General features: G+C 48.8%; 2 protein-coding genes across 6 annotated transcripts in view; one reads left to right on the forward strand and one right to left on the reverse strand.

Annotated features, from left to right (window-relative positions):
- On the forward strand, positions 1-9,691 carry LRRC41 (leucine rich repeat containing 41). Of its 2 annotated transcripts, XM_080601375.1 has the most exons (10): positions 1-184; positions 276-362; positions 992-1,062; positions 1,862-3,014; positions 4,428-4,673; positions 5,566-5,730; positions 6,305-6,403; positions 6,866-6,988; positions 7,915-7,990; positions 8,698-9,691. In XM_080601375.1, exons 1-10 carry the CDS (start codon positions 16-18, stop codon positions 8,930-8,932), a joined length of 2,424 nt encoding a protein of 807 aa, XP_080457501.1. In that variant the 5' UTR covers positions 1-15; the 3' UTR covers positions 8,933-9,691. The 2 variants fall into 2 exon arrangements, with proteins under 2 accessions (XP_080457501.1, XP_080457502.1); XM_080601376.1 differs by lacking the exon at positions 5,566-5,730.
- The window catches only part of RAD54L (RAD54 like), a 23,452-nt gene continuing 16,744 nt past the window's right edge, over positions 9,547-16,254 (reverse strand). For all 4 annotated transcript variants that reach the window (XM_080601377.1, XM_080601378.1, XM_080601380.1 and 1 more), the window contains 8 exons: positions 15,337-15,411; positions 14,780-14,910; positions 14,560-14,670; positions 14,297-14,420; positions 13,900-13,978; positions 13,614-13,793; positions 11,777-11,940; positions 9,547-10,571 (listed from right to left, as the gene is read on the reverse strand). In XM_080601377.1, the coding sequence (XP_080457503.1) occupies positions 10,370-10,571; positions 11,777-11,940; positions 13,614-13,793; positions 13,900-13,978; positions 14,297-14,420; positions 14,560-14,670; positions 14,780-14,910; positions 15,337-15,411 (1,066 nt within the window). In that variant the 3' untranslated portion in view covers positions 9,547-10,369. The remainder of the gene's footprint in view (positions 10,572-11,776; positions 11,941-13,613; positions 13,794-13,899; positions 13,979-14,296; positions 14,421-14,559; positions 14,671-14,779; positions 14,911-15,336; positions 15,412-16,254) is intronic.

A 16,254-nucleotide genomic window follows, 5' to 3' on the forward strand; every position in this document is an offset into this window, starting at 1 on the left:
CTTGACCTCCCCAAAATGGCCGCCCGCCGCCTCCCCTCCCAAAATGGCGGCGGCGCGGCCCGCCCCCGCCCCAAGATGGCGGCGCGGCGCGGGGCGATGGCGGCGGAGGGGCCGAGCAGCCTGCTGGCGCTGAGCGCCGCGGCCGTGAGCCGCAGCATGGCGGCCCTGGAGCCCGACGTCTGGGGTAAGGCGCGGGGAGGCGGCGGCACAGGCGCGGGGCGGAGGGCCGGGGGCCGGTCCTCCAGCTGCCGCCGTCTCCTTCTCGCTCTCCGCAGCGCTGCCCGGGCACCTCCTGAGGGGGCTCCTGCCGCTGCTCTCCGTCTTCCGTCTGGAGAGAGCCGAGGCCGCCGCGCGGAGAGCAGGTGCGGCCCGCGGGGACGGGGGGCGGCCGGGGTCACCCCCAGAACTGACCCGGTGGGGAGAGGGTTCCTCACCCCGGCTCGAAGGGGTGGACCCCAAATGGCAGGGACCCCCCTCACGGGACCCCAAATAGCAGGGACCCCCCTCACGGGACCCCAAAGTGTAGGGATCCCCCCACACACACTGACCCCAAACTGTAGAGATTCCCCTCACAGGACCCCAAACTTTAGGGGCTCCCCTCACGGACCCCAAACTCTAGGGACCCCCCCACACACGCACACTGACCCCAGACTGTAGGGACTCCTCTCACAGGACCCCAAAGCTGTAGGGACTCCCCTCACAGACCCCAAGCTGTAGGGACACCTTCACACTGCCCAACCAGACAGGGATACCCCCATCAGGAGGCATGATCCCAAGCTGGAGGAGTACCCCCCAACTTTTAAATCCCACCAAGTCTTTACCTCATCACATTCTACCTAAGGAACACAAAAAACCTTCCTTGTCCTTGTCCGAACCCCCTTCCCCTCTGCTTCCCCCTCACACGAGTGCCATGAGGGCTGAGCTCTGCAGCAGGACTGCTAACTGGGAAGAAGCGGTGACAGCACTTGTTTCTGTTTTTTTTTTGTTTCAGGGCTCTCCACGCAGCCCGTCTGGCGCAAGCTGTGGGATGACGTGATGAAAACCAGGCCCCCCAACTCGGAGGTGAGGAAACGCCGCTGGTGAGAGAAACGGCACAGTGCTGATGTCCCGATTCTGCTGTCCGCTGAAGGGTTTCACTCTGGAGCGTGCCACTGCTCCCGGTCACTGCTGGCGTTTACGTATAAGTGTTTGTAGAGCTCGGGACCGAGGCATGGCCCTGGTATAAAAATCATTTGGGGAAACAGAGTTCAGAATGGGACGTGTAGTGTATGCAACCTTGATTTCACGCCAGTGAGTGTGCTGAAAAAATAAACTCTGTCTTTTCAGATGCAATTCTTAGGGAAACAGAAGATAAAACCCAGTATCTTCTGTCACACTTACACCTACGCTTGCAAAAATGTGCTGATGTATTAGAAGGTGCTGGAAAACCCTGACAGAAGAGAGTGAGTTTGAAAGAATTGTTTTGCATACGAAAGCTAAAGATCCATCAATTCAGTATTGCAAAAGAATAATCAACAACCAGCTTATGTGTAGCCTATAAATAGAGACTTGGGAAGAAAATTCCCAAGTTTTGGTTTCAAACCACTTACGTATATTTAAATTAAGCCAGAAGAAGAATGAAAAGATAGCAACAAGAGCAATTCAGTTTTTGAACAATTAACACAGAAAAAAGGATGCTGGAAGCTAGGAAGGCAGTCTCAGTTGTGCTAGCAGTAGTGTTGTTGGACACTGCGTTTACCAGTGTAGCAGTCAGCAATAATTTGATTTAAACAGAACGAGAGAGATTGTGGCTGACTTTTTGTTCGCATGGCGCTGCTGAGGATATTTTATCCTGGTTGACTCTAAGGTAATTTCATTGCAGAATATAACCTGCTGGAGGAAGAAGTTCCTTGAAACATTCTTCTCAAACGTCCTTCATGGTGTCTTGGATGTTTCCTCTGACTGGCGTCTCAACGACCATCATTTTTCACCGCTGCTCCACAGTTCACCACACGTTACGCAGCTTACTCTGTGCAACATGCTGCAGGGCGCCGTGGAGCTCACTGCTGAGCACAACCAAAAAGTGCTCGAGAACCTCGCCAGCTCCCTGCGGATCCTGAAGTTCCAGCACCTCCTCTCCTCAGACCAGTCCATCAGGCGTTCACTGGTTTTGCTTCTTCACCGGCTGATTCACCACGGCTCGGTCAGCCAGGTGTCCATGTATTCCTGGCCTGTTCCTGACACGGTTCTTCTCGTTCTCATTTTGAGCATGAGTGCTGGGTTTTGGCGGTCGGGAAATGCTCTTGCGTATCACAGCAGCCCATGTGGCCTTTGCAGAGAGGAGGGCAATACCCAAAGCCAAGAGTCAACACGAGAGCAACCAGAGAGGGAGTGGAGCGATGGGGAGAACCTGAAGGGATCCTGCAGGGCTCCGAAGGAGGCTGATGTGCAGGTGGAGGTGAACGGACCGGGGGCTGGCCCTGGCCAGAACTCTGGCCTCTCCGGACTGAGCTTTCCTCTGCAAAACCAAGCATACGAGGAGGCAAGCAGCAAGGTGTCCTGTGACCATACCAGCATTCAGGGAGGGTCTTCTCCCCCTTGCTGCTCAGAACAGCTGTCCTGTCGCCCGGTCCTTCGAAAGTCACGCAGACGGCTGAAATCTGCGGTAGGGAAGAAACGCCGCTGCCTCAGACGCAGCAGAGGACTGTGTGCTGACCCGGATGACCTGTATGATTTTGTTTTTACTGTTGCTAGAGAAGACAATTCAGGACTGCTTGACAAAAACAGCATCACAGAGGGAGAAAACACTGGTAATTGGACTAGTTCCTCCACTGGATCTCCGTGCTCTGGCAATGCTGGCTGTAAGAAAAGAGGAGGATCTGCTGGGATCGTTTCTCTGAAAGCTGCTCACCGCTTCCGAAGTGTGTCCACGCTTGAATTGTTCTCCATTCCTTTGACTGGGGACACATGTCGGACTCTGAGTAAACTGCTAAGCTCCTGGGTGTCTTTAGAAAACCTGGTTCTGTCTTACAACGGTTAGTGGTGCGAACAGGATGCTTCCTTCCAGCTGCGGTCTAACGGTCTGACTTTCTGCTCAGGTTTACCCTGATCTTACTTTTACTGGAATGGGCAGTATTGGTTCCTGATCCTGAGAACGGCATTGGTAGAGAAGTTTAATGAGAGGGAGGACTTGCTTGAGGGCAAGAGGAAAACCAAGAATAAGAGAGGAACCTTTATTTGTCAAAGGAAATGGTGCTGAGATGAAAACATGGAACTGCAAAAACATAGCATGTCAGGGGTGGAGAAGGGAGAGATGCGGTGTAAGCCCAGTAGGATCACAAGGGCAGATGGGGCGGCCAGGAAACAAAAGAGAAGATGAACCAAAGTCTGGTCACATACCAGCTCCACCTTCCTGGTGGGGAAGTGAGGCAGGCCCTGAGCCTGCCAGTTTTTCCAGGCTGGTGGATTCCCGTGTTCAAAGGAATCTGTGCTAAGCAGGTTTTCATGTGGGCGCAAACCCTTCGTGGCAAGATAGGTGACAGGATGGGAGACCGATAATGGAAGATGGCAATGTGCAGTGAGTGAAGGATAGGAAGCTCTGAAGGTACCGAACTGGGGAGAGCAGAGCTGCAATGGTTTTACATGTCCGCTGGTCGGGACAGGAACCTGTCATTTACTGGGTTTGCATCTACAAGTGTTGCTCTGTGTAAAAGACCAGAGCCAACTGCTTAAAACCCAAATGCTAACTGCACAGTCCTATAGCCTAGAAGTTATTTGGGTCCATTTCTGCAACATAGATTTTTCTCTTTACTTATGACTTAGTAAAAGACTCCTGGATTAATTTTTACCAGCTGGAGTCAAAGTTAAGTTTTGGCCTTGCATCCTTCTGCCTTCCTGTCTGCCTGGGAGAGACAGCGCAGCAAGAAACGGGATGTCTTGCAGCCAGGTGGGACATAAACAGTGACCAACTCCAGGCAAAACACATTCCTTTTTACTCTGACCAGAGCCTGAGATCTGAATAGCTTTGGGTTAGTGCATTAGGCAGTTGTAAAGGATTTCATCTGCAGTGCCAGGTCCCAGGAGAACTGGAAGTCTGCATGCTGCTGTGTTCCAGCAAACAGCTGTACAAAGCCAGCAAGAGAGAACTGGGCCCTTCTGTCCCAGAACAGCACGTGGCCTTGAGCTGAAAGACCATCCAGAGAGGGCGAAGGAAGGAACCAGATCTCCATCTCCTGTCTATGTATGCAGTCAGTGCTGTAACTTAATGTGTGCATAGAGCATACACAGGAGGAACCTCCTCTGGCAGTTTGTGAGTTTAGCCTTAGAGTCCAGTTGCCTGGCTGGACAAGCTAAGCTGAAAGCTCTGCTGTTGGTGTAGCTCCAGCTGAGCGTGCGCGGTGCCTCTGCACAGGCACATCTAACTCCTCTCTGTACAAATGCTGTTCCAGGCCTGGGTGCGAACATCTTCTGCATCCTCTCGGGGCTCCGGGCCCTCTCCCGACACCCGGACTGCCACCTCCGCGTGGTGCGCGTGAGCGACGTCTTCTCCCACATGCCCTGCATGGAGCTTGTTCGCTGCATCCTGAGCGCCTTTCCCCAGCTCCACACGCTCTCGGTCAGCTTCGACCTCAAAAACCAGCTGGAGGGGAACAGGCCAGAGGGGAATCCAAGCTGCAGCGATGCAGAAATCCCAGGTAGGAAACAGATTCTGAGCAATGCGCAGGATGTGGCAGGCAGATAGGAGTTGTCTTGGCACACAAGAATTGAACTCTGCATTGTCACAGTGGCAGGTAATTAAGTGATTACAGCCTCACCTTCCTGATTCAGGTGGTGGTGTGTACTCAGTCATTTCCAGTCTGTGATGCTCTTTGTGGAGCCTGAGTTTTGGACAAAGCACCTTAATGCCATATGCCAGCCTGCCACAACATCAGCTTTGCACAGGACCAGACCCAACCTGCCTAGCGGTGGCCATCCACGCAGCCCACAGGGAGCATATCCCACCAGGTCTTTAAATTGTTCAGGAGCTTCTGCTTTGCCCATTCCACTGACTGTGAGGGTCCAAGCCTTAGACTTTTAAGAAGAGGGAAAGTTTCTCTTGATGATCACAGTACCAGAGGAGATGGCAGAGCGCTGTGCAAGCTTCTGAGTTACAGCCTGGGAGCTGTAGCAGGGTGTTCTCAGCTCACAGGTCTCTCACCACCCTTATTAGCTCTTGAACAAACAGGGGATTAGTAACTAATGCCCGAGGCAGTACGGAGTGGGGTCAGCAAAGGGTTGTGGTCTGGGAAGACACTGACAGGTTTGTGCATAAAGGGTGACCTTTTCTCAAGGACTGTCTCACTGCCAGAACACAGTAGGAATGGGTGGCTCTGTGGTCTTGTAGGACCCTTGAAATAAGGGATTTACGCTACCATAGGCCTGAGTTGCCATACGGTGCTGTGGGGCCAGGCGCTTGGCATAGGCACTTCCTACCAACCTAAATGAGACATGTCAGGCACGCGGATTGGTTGCTCCAGGACCTAGCTACGTTGAAGACAGGTATTGCAGGCCAAGCTCTTTCATTGTTGTTTGTTTTTCTTGCCTTAGAGAGCTGCCTGGAGCAGCTGGAGATCCGATTCCCCAGGGAACCTCTGCACACCATGTTCCTGCTGCCAGTGCTTAAGGCATCAAAGTCCCTCCAGCAGTTGTCCCTTGACAGCGCCGCGCTGCCCTCTTCCCAGGAGCTTGGGCTCCTTTTGCAGGCACTTAAAGGTACTCTGCTAACCTGCAGGTAGCATAACTGCGACACGGAGTAGCTTCTTGCTGTGATCTTCCATCCTAGGAGTGACTGCTTGCTTTTTAGTTGGCTCAGACTCTGCCAGAGCCTGATGCAGCTACCTCTTGCTGGCACTTCTGCTGGGTGAAGCTTCTGCCTGGAAGCAGTTCTGCTGCATTTGTGGGACTCTGCTCACAAACTGCTAGTGCACATCTGGCAGCAGTCCTGAGGTGCTCAGGTACCTGAACCTCCTGTATCTAAACTCTGGGCTTTTGCCATGTCAGTGTCTTGCCAGTCTTTTTAGCATGGAACCAGTTCAGGTGGGTCTGTTGCTTCAGTGTGGACATCCTTAGAGGCACTTGAGAGAAGAAAATGGGTGTCAGCCATCCCATTTCCTGTACTGAGCTTGTGAATGATCTGCACAACAGGATGGTTTCTTTTTAATTATCCACAATCCAGCACAGTTTATCCACTGTCGAGTAGTTTGTGGGTGTTAGCTGGTAGTTGGGTCAGGTTCTTTTTATCCTAAGGCCATACAGTACTTTACCTGAGAACTTGTTTTGCTTTCAGAGTGCAATCCAAGCTTGAAGAAGCTGAGCTTTCATGATGTGAACCTGGCTGACCACCAGAAAGAAGTTCTGCTTTTGCTTCAGGATCCCATCTTGCAAGGTACAGTAAACTCCTGGGCGTTGGTGCCACAGCTGGCTGTTTTGGCTGGCTGGCTGATGTTTAAGAGATGATCTTCAGAAGGTTTAGCCAAATGTCAGTGTCCCAGGGGCAGAGCTGTAGATGCTGGCAGAATGGGAATGTGTTGGTTTCTGTATGCCAGCAGGGCAGAGGGGATCAGCTGCAAAGTTAGCCTGTGCTGCAAAGAGGTCTTAGCTATAAAAAAGGGTTTTTAACCTGCAGAAGACATCAGCCTTTAACTGGGTCAGCTGGCCAAGCCACCTCCCTGGTGCAATGACTGCTGTCTTCACGTGACAGAACAGCAGTGATGTCATGTGTGGTCTGCTGCCAGGGAAGCTTTGTTCTTTCAGATAGAACTATATGCAGGAATGCCGGATGTAATTAAGGAATAATGAAGCACACAGGGACTTACTAACATGTACTGGCAATCCATTTCTTCTGTAGAAATCACATTCTCTTTCTGCCGGCTGTTTGAAAGCTGCACTACTGAGTTTCTGACGGAAATAATCAATACAGTGAAGAGAAATTCATCTTTGAAGAGCCTCAGACTGCCTGGGAATCGCCTTGGTGCGTATTGTGGATGTTGGTCTTGACCTTGGACCAGCTCTCCTAGAAGTAGCTTTAGGGGTGGAGTTAGGACCATTGCTAGCTGGTGACCTCAGTGCCGAACTTAACATATGCATGGGCAGAGTCAGTTTAGTCACTGTCCCCTCATAAAATGAGGGGGCTGAGTTAATTTTTTTTAGAGGCAGAATTTCAGTTGCATTCAGCAATGCACCAGGAGTCTTGGTGCTACACGGGCATTACAGTTGCTTTTCTCTGTAGCTAAAGCAAGTATCAGCAGGAGTTCAGATTCAACTGAACACTGATCTGCTTCAGCCTCTGACAGGAACGGATACAGCAGCAGATGCACTACTTTTCATCCAGAGACCCAGATTTTACCCAAGTTTGGGCATTTTGGGCCTTAAAAGCTTTAAAAACTCTTGTTAGGTACTGGAGGGGTAGGAACTAGTAAAGGAAGGGGTTGTTTTAAAGAAGCAGAACCAAACTTACAGAAGTAATTGCCTCTGTGGATTACAGACCAACTAGAAGTGTCTGAGAAATGAATTTCAAGTCCATCCAGCATATTGTTTTCTGATCTTTTAATGAAATAAAACAGGAAAGCTTGGGAGCACCTGAAATGCACTTAATTGCCAAGGTTTGTGTTTAAGCCTCTGATTTTGTCTGTTTCAAAACAAAGCTGAATTTTAACTTGCAAAACAAAAAACAGGATTTTTTTCTAGTAAAACAAACTGTCCCATCAGCAAATATTTCTACCCCCTCAAATACTGTTTGGGGTTGAACTCACTTCAGGGACAAACTGAAGATGAGTCCTTTGTGCTGTGAATGCATGTTCAAAGCCACCTTTCTGCACTAATCCCACCCCCACAACCCTTTAAATATTTAAGATAGTTCCCAGTTTGCATCTAACTGTTGCATTTCTCCCCTCTTAGGGAATCACAGGCTGGTTGCCCTGGCAGACATTTTCTCTGAAGATTCCTCCTCTTCTCTTTGCCAGCTGGATGTCAGGTATTCTGCTTAGTCAGTATTCTGTACTTATTGTTTCAGGAAGTCCAAGAGCTGGGCTCAGAACAGCAGGAAAAGCCAGAGCAGGGTTTTGTTCCTTCCTTAAGGGAAGGTGTGCACAAGAAAAGCTTAGAGAATGCTGCATTGTGGCTAGAGAATGGGCACTTAGAACCTCAGGGACCTCCAGTGCCTCTGAGGCCAGGCCATACTCCCGGAGGGGTTGCACTGCACATTTATAAGTGAATCAGGCTCCACCTTCAAAGTAGCTTTCATGTTCTGCTCCCCTGGGAGACTGCTGCAGCCCCTCCTTGCTCTGAAGGTTAGAACTAATATATCTACATACACTTAGTCACAGGCATCAGCATGAACAGCTGTTTCCACCACCCCAACACAGGGAGTGAGCACTGTCGTTGCCCCTCTCAGATCCTATGAATGCCTCTGCATTCCTTTCATCATCTTTGTTTTCAACCTGAAATGCCGTTCTTTTTTTTTTTGAGCCTAAACAGAGGCAGTAACCTGCACTACTGTTTATTTTTTAAACTGACATTAAGGGATCATTCCTACTTTATATTGTAGAAGGAAGCTGTATTTTACATTGAAACATCCTCACATCCTTGCATAGGTAATTACTAGAAGGAGCAAGTAACGTAAACTGCTCAAATTATAGCCTAGACTCTTAATGACATTTTTGTCCTCCTTTTCCTGGAAAGCTCAAACTGCATTAAACCTGATGGGCTCCTGGAATTCACCAGGAAGCTAGAAGGCCACATCCAGCAGAGAAGGGGACAGATTCAATTCACCCACCTCCGCCTCTTTCAAAATTGGCTGGACCAGGATGCTGAGACAGCTCAAGAAGCACTTCGGCGTCTCAAAGCAGTGTGCAGCGTGGTCAACGACTCGTGGGACTCTTCCCAGGCCTTTGCTGACTACATCAGTGTCATGTGATGGACGCAGGAGGAAGAGAAGACAGATCAGCTTGAACTTGATCAGTTCTGTCCATGGCCAATAAGATTTATCTCAACGCAGCCAGGGTTTTCTTTCCATGGTTCAACCAGGGTGCAGTTGTCTTGTCGCTTTTCTGCTCCTTTGAAGAAGAGCTGCCACAGTGAAGTGATATAGGTGGCCATTTGTGTCAACAGCTGTATTTCCAGTTTGTCTGTCATCTCCAGTTGTAGACTTTAAGTGGGATAGATACATCAGCTAAGCTTCTGTGACATCCTGCAGATCTCTGGACGAGCAGTTATTTATTTCACTGGGGTTTTTGTACAAATTTCATGTTGGTTCAGCCAATATCATTAATAAATATCTCAGTCCTTCAAAACACTCAGAAGCTATCTGGACATGGACCCTGACAACTCGATCTGGGTTACCCTGCTTTTGAGCATGGCGGTTGGACAGAATGACAGAGGTCCCTTCCAACCTCAGCCATTCTGTGATTCCTGAAATAAGAACTCCTCCCTCCACTTAAAATGAGTAATAAAAAAAGCTAAATAAAGCCCCCACATTTGAGCTTTTGTTTGGAAAATTTTACTTCGTAAGAAAATGAAACAGCAGGCTGCTTTGTATATAATTATTTGCAATCGTTTATCAAGGTGTCTGGGAAAAGAATTCTTGCCTCTACCCCATATCTGCACTCATTTTTCAGGAGTTTTGAATAGTTTGTTTTGTAACATTTTTATAATAAAATAGAATTAAGACCCATCATGTACCATGTGTGTGAATTTTATTACTGGATAGTAATAAATTAAAACACTCTGCTAGATTTGGGGATCCCACCCATAATAAAGCAAGTGGTTTTAGAAATGGATTGACCTTAATTGAGCCTGATTTTCTACTGCCTGCGTGTTCTCTCAGGCAAGATGCTCACATAAAAGCTGAGGGTTTTTACAGACCCTTTTGTTCCTGAGTAATCACCAAGGTTCGCATTTCATGGCAGAAATGGATCCTGCATGTTTTTCCCTCTGCAGCACCAAGTAATAGCTATCAGTGGAAAAAACATGACTGCACATGGAGTGCTCTAACACTGCAGGCTTAACATAAACCTGAAGGCAGGACTTTGCTGAGCAGAGGGCATATACCACCAGCATGAGAACCAGCACTGAATCTGTGATCAAGTACACAAGGTCCAGTTATTCCCAGTGTGCTGTTTCTCAGGCATAACATACAGCAGCAGAGAAAAAGCCCTGAACTCATTGCTGTTGCAGCAGACAATGACCAGTGCTAAGGGCCCTTCTGAAACCATTCTGTTCTGTTCTGCTAACCTACAGCCACACAGCAAATCCAGCACGTACTGCTATCCACTGCCCCTTTCCTTGAAAGGGATTAAAGTGGGGCGGACTGCCACAGCAGCCTGCCCTTGCCCCCACGGGGGACAGTAACCTGTTAGGGAATCCCTCGCTGCTCCTCATGGGAGTGGTGATGAAAGGTGAACGTGACAGCGGCATCCCACGCAGCCTTCAGCACAGAGTCCTGCAGCCCCCGCTTGTCAGCGCAGTGGTTCCACTGGGAGAGGTCAGAGGTACAGTCAGACCCTTCAGGAGGGGGCCGCACCTGGTGGCCATTCACGCAGCGACGACACTTGATCCTGGAACAGAGTCAGCGCAAGGTCAGTGCAAGGTTCTTCTGTTTTTTTTTTGGCTTATGGGTTGTTTAAAAACGCTGCCCAGTAACATCTGGATTGCCTCTGTCATCTGCAACACTGCAACTGAATTGTCAGGCAGCATGAATTACTGCTGTGTTTCATTTAGACTCACAACCACCCTCTGGCACGCGTGAAAGAGATGGAAAAATTTTGGAAAACCTGTGGTTCTGTTTCTAATGGTGCTTCCCCCTGCGTTTAGCTGTGTAGAAATGAGGCAGCAGGGCCCAGAGTAAATTTGAGATGAATTTCCCTTGAAACGTGAGGAATGTTGCTTAGAGCCAACCTCAAATGAACACCCCCGCTACGAACACATCTTTAGCATTGTGTCGAGCATTGCGTCAAGCTTTCGGAGCTCAGGAGAGCACGCCCTGCTCCAGGCTGCTCTGTCCTGGCTCCTGCCACAGCCACTGGGTTGTGCTCAGGCTGGCTAGGAGACGTCAGGTTGAGCACCTGCACAAGGAGACAAGGAACAGCAGCAGTCCTGCCAGCAAGGCCTGTTGCCACACAGACAAGACACTTATACAGAGCTAAGCTTCGAGTCAGCTTAAAACTAATCCTCTTCACTTCTTGCTTGAATTAAGTCTTATTAACCTTCCCAGTGAAGCATTTTCCTGCACTCTGTTGTGTTTCTGGTGACTATGCCACCACAGGCCTTGGGGGCTGGGGGAACAGAAGGAAGGGCAGACAATGGAGCATAGGATTTTCGAGTGCTCAGAGCAGCACTTGGGTTGGCCTCCTGAGCTCTTAGCAGATGGAAAGCCCTGGCAGCGGAAGTAGCTCAGCATCTTGGCATTTGGAAATCAGGCAAACCACAAAGAGAAGGAATGGCAAGGAAGGACCAAGCTGGAGTCCACCAACTTGGAACAGTTCTGATCAATCCCTCTTTCTCAATATTTCACAGCCTCCAAACAAAGGCAGCTAACAAGTTAGGTTGCTCACTCACCCAGCCAGTGCAGCTTTTCTAACATAAAAGTAGGAAGGCAGCAAGGAATTGCTAATCTCCAGGTAGTTAACAGCTTCAGAAACAGCCACTTGAGGCCCTCCATTTTTGAGCTTCCTCCTGCTGCCTGTGGGACCACTGAATCAGCAGACCAAACTGAGGAGCTTTTGGTGACCCCATCCGTTCCGTTACTATCCAGTATACTCACTTGTCGTGGGTGTCACTTGTGGTGGTCTCATTCAACGTGAACAGCTCCTTGAGCTCCCCGAGTGAGAAGTGCCGTTCCACATCCTGCTCCTCATCCACCACACAGCTGCTGAGTGCCTTCTTGTGGGTCTGGCGCTGGAATATCTTCTCCTCTATGGTCCCTGTCTACAGAAGAGAAGGCCAGAGTTGAAGCACAGTCGGGATGCTAGGGTAGAGCACTGCATTGGGGAAGTGTCACAGAGCAAAAGGCAATCAGGACATAAGCTGTCAGGGCCATTGAGTGCCTTGCCAGACCAGTACAGATGTGAGGCACGTGTTATCAGCTGTACTCTGACCAAGTCCCACATGGTTACTGATCTAACCCTACTCTGCTTCTCTTGTCTTTCTCTGTGGCCACAGGAGTGGATCCCACTGGGATACGGATGAGGAAGAGGTGGAACTACCACTTGTGTCTGGAGCTCACACACTGCACCGGGTTATGTTGATGGGAAGAAAGGAAAAGTGCCTCCTTGCAGAGCACAAGCCTTCAAAGTCATGAAACCACAATCCTGGTGACAGCCCAGGCCACTGAGGTCAAGGCAAAAGTTTGCTCCCCAGTTCCTGCCCAGCCTAAAATTCCTGCAAGCAGCTTTCCTTTCCAGCACTTGCCCTTGTTAGCAGTTCATCACTAACACCCTTGCCAGAGGAGGCTCAGTAGTGCGGGAGTTAATAACAGCACTGTTTGGTAGAATCAGCTGGTAAACTACAAGACAAGACATTGGAGAGCCATGAAATCACTAGCATTGCTTGGCATTGCCTGCTTTGACTGGAGCACTCTCAGTCAGACGCTCCAGGGGCCAGACGACGAAAACCAAAAAGCAACAAGAGCTAGCCTTGGGTCAGAAGAGCATCAGCAGTGTTTGCTGATTCACCCACGCACAGATCAATCCCACGTTCTGTCTGGAGGGAGATGACTACTTCTAAAACAGATGTGCATAGAAGTCAGTATGTTACATTTTTGAAGCAAAAAATGAGAAGAAAAACGTCTGTTTTGCAATTAAATGTAATACAAAGGTGTGGAGGGGTTAAGTCAGATTTGCAGACGAGTTTGGTAATTCTAAAAGCAAAGGAGCTGCCTGCTTCCAGGTGCAACCAGGTCAGAGAAAAAGCGGAACAGCATAAGGAAGAAAAGGGCAAAGAACATCTATTTTGTCAAAGTAAAATAACTATTCATCAAGGAACACAAGTTTACAAAAAAGGTCATCCTGAACAAGATGAAGTAAAGGTGAACTGAGAGGTGAAGGTGAACAAGGGCATAGAGAAGACATTTCTGAAGAGTAATCACTACCGATACTCCCACACGAACTGTTACGGTAGTGGCATGGAAACATTAGTCATCGTCATGCTTCTGCTTACAGAGCAGTTACCCCATGTAGGAACTGGTAGCCCCATTCCAAAAGCTGCTGTAGTTCTGTGAATGTAGTCACTTTTTATCAAGCACATTGATGCCCAGCTACAACAGGCTGCAGCCAGCTTGGTAAACAGCAACTTCAGCATCAGACAGCCCATGAAATTGAAGTCGTCAGATGCCTTAATGACTTCAAAAAAGCATTTAGCTGGAAAGCCTCAAGTGTTTCTATTTCTCAGAAGTCAGTCGTCATTAGAAATCAAGGCCTGCGGTAACGACCTTTCAGCTTGAACGTTCATTGTTTTCCCCAGCAATTTATCTTAAGGACAAGAAGCAACCAAGTTCTGGTCTGACACAAAAGGGTTCTCTCCCTTCTGGTTCCAATCACACCAGCTGCAGTCCGGGCTGGCACTGAGAACCCCACGGGGAGGAGGCGAGAAAATTAACTCACTGAAAGCAGTCGATAGATGTAGCATGTCTTCTTCTGGCCATCCCGCCACACACGAGCCATGGCCTGTTCATCGTTAGCTGGATTCCAGTCTGGGTCAAACATAACCAGCCTGTTAGCCCCGATCAAATTCAAACCGCAGCCGCCTGCTTTGCTGCTTAGCATGAAGATGAACTCAGGGCTCTGGGGAGAAAGGGAGGCTTGGATTAAACGACAGAGGCAGCTACACTTTACTCACAGCTCTAAGAACTGGCAGGAGATCTGCCCACATCTGGCAGGTTCTACTTACTGAGGGGCTGTTAAATCGCTCCACAACCTTCGCTCTCTTTTTAATGGACATGGTGCCATCCAGCCGGACGTATAAATACCTAGAATATACGATGTTTACTACCATCTGACTGCTGTGACCTTTAGAGCATCCTACTTAGAAGACAAAAACCTTCCCCAAACTGCCTTGTAACAAGGGCCTAGGCTTTAGAAGCTTTTGCATCGGGCCAGAGCTTTTCTGCTGAGTGACCCCAGTAGCCAGAGCCCAAGCCACGTTAATTCCAATTCAGGAACATCTGAGGTACATGACAGGTCAAAAGTTCCTGCTGACAGAAGCTATAAAAATAGGCAGTTTCTTTTACAGTGTAGGCTGCAAGTACAATCTTGCAGGATTAGACAAATGAAGCCCAAAGACAAACCTTCTGTTCCTGCAGAGCTTTTCAAATAGGTCCAGTGTCTGAGTGTAGTTAGACACTAAAACCACCTTGTCATTACTGGTGCTTTTTGTAACAGCAAGGATGTAGTCCAAAACCAGCATCTTTCCTGGATAAAAAAGAAAGAAGAAAGCAAGCTAGAAAAGAAGTTCCCAAATTCCTGACCTTGGAGGGTCACTTAATAGGACACTACGCTCCTCATGGTTGCGTGTTAGTCAGCACATTTGTACCATTAAGCTTCACAGTACCTGAAAGCTGGGGCTCCACAGATTTGGTGCTGTAGCCAGCAGGGAACAAATCCAAGGCTCCCATAAATCCTTCTTCTTCTTCCACGCACTTATCATAAATAAGGGCAGGGTCTAGAGGACAAACAGAGCTCAGAGTCTGTGGAATGCACAACAGAGACCCAAAAAAACACCAGTGTGAAAAAAAAAAAAAAAAGCCCATTACACCAGTGGAAGAACTCACGATTGCAGAGTTTCTTTAGGGAAGTGATAGAAGAGAGAGATGACACGTTGATCTTGCCCTCCTTCAGCTCCTCCACTGGCTTGGCTTGCTTCAGGAAGTTCTTGTAAAGCTCAGCCTGCAGAGGTGTCAGCCTGAAACAGAGTAAGAGCCCTGCAGTCACCCTGCCCCCAAACCAACACCTCTCCTCCTCCATCTACACAGTGGCTTCATTTTAGCTCTAGTACCCATTTTTAGCTACAGCCCAGACAGCCTAGAACTGCCTCCAATACTGGTGGTGGATTGCTGATCTCTCTGCCCAGAGCTGAGAAAGAAACTCACAGATACTCGGCATAGCCCAGGACTCTGCTCCACACAGCTGCCCAAAGCATGCCAGTCACCTGGCAAAACCCCCAGCTGTGGGTTGTCTATCCCTGCTTCAGCAGGCAAAGCAACATATTGCAATCTTATTCCTAGAGGGAAGCAGTCACCACAAGCATAGACGTCACGGCTTTTTGCAGCTTTTTAGTCCTTTCTGTTGCTCCCCCACTCTCCCAGGCAGGGCATAAGCTTTCCAGTACCTGCAGCAGACCACCTGCTCTATCTTCACTGGCAGGTATTTGGAGAGAATGTCCGAAGTCCTTCGGATTAAACACCTGCAAAGACAAAAACAAAGATCAGATGCTTGAATGACAACAAAACCCTGTTTTATCAGTATCATTCCTCGTGAGCTCAACACAAAGCTTTGACATCTTATCTCTAGAAGTCTGTGACAATCCAGCACATGGCAGAAGCTGGACACCCACCACCCGCTAAGCGGCTTCATCAGCCCATGCTACAGAAGCCAGGACAGCCCGCTACCTCTGTGAGGCTCCCAGCTCCTGTTCATGAGATTTGGAGGGATCAGACATAATCACACCTAACAAAGCCTAGCCCCTTAGCAGAGAAATTCAGCTCTTCCTCAAACTACCAACAGCATTATCAACTTGTATGACAGCAGACCAGTGGCATGGACAGCAAACAGGGAAAGGATTTAACCACCACACACAATGGACAGAGCCCAAAGCAGTCAGCTCCTCTGGTAACTCAGTAGCCATTCTCAGCCAAGGTGGGTTCATTGTCCGGCCCACAACGTGAGCTCACAGCATATCCTTTAGGGCTCTGGAAATGCCCCACGAATAGTTCTACCATACTTCAGAAAAGATGGGATGGACTAGAAAAAGTGCTGAACTGAACAACCAGAATTTAAAAAAAAAAAAAAAAAGGTGCAGAAACCCAGTTCTGCCAGGAAATATCAAAAATATGATGTTACAAAATCCACAGAAGCAAAGACAGCAGGGATGTATCACAGCTCTGAAATCTGTCAAAGGTTGTTAAAGAAAAGAATAATCTGGTCTCCAAACCCATAATCAGTAGGATGAAAAGTCACAGGCTTAAACTGCACTTAGGAAGATTTAGGTTACACATTAAGAGCATTTTCTAACTGCAAAGACAGTGAT

Source organism: Anser brachyrhynchus (genome assembly GCF_964034855.1).
Source record: "Anser brachyrhynchus genome assembly, chromosome: 8".
NCBI lineage: Eukaryota > Metazoa > Chordata > Aves > Anseriformes > Anatidae > Anser > Anser brachyrhynchus.

Coding starts and splice junctions, on each gene's coding strand:
- LRRC41 (XM_080601375.1), top strand. CDS start 16: ATGGCCGCCCGCCGCCTCCCCTCCCAAAATGGCGGCGGCGCGGCCCGC. Junction 1,063..1,861: donor CCAGGCCCCCCAACTCGGAG/GTGAGGAAACGC, acceptor ATTTCATTGCAG/AATATAACCTGCTGGAGGAA. Junction 6,404..6,865: donor TCAGGATCCCATCTTGCAAG/GTACAGTAAACT, acceptor TTTCTTCTGTAG/AAATCACATTCTCTTTCTGC.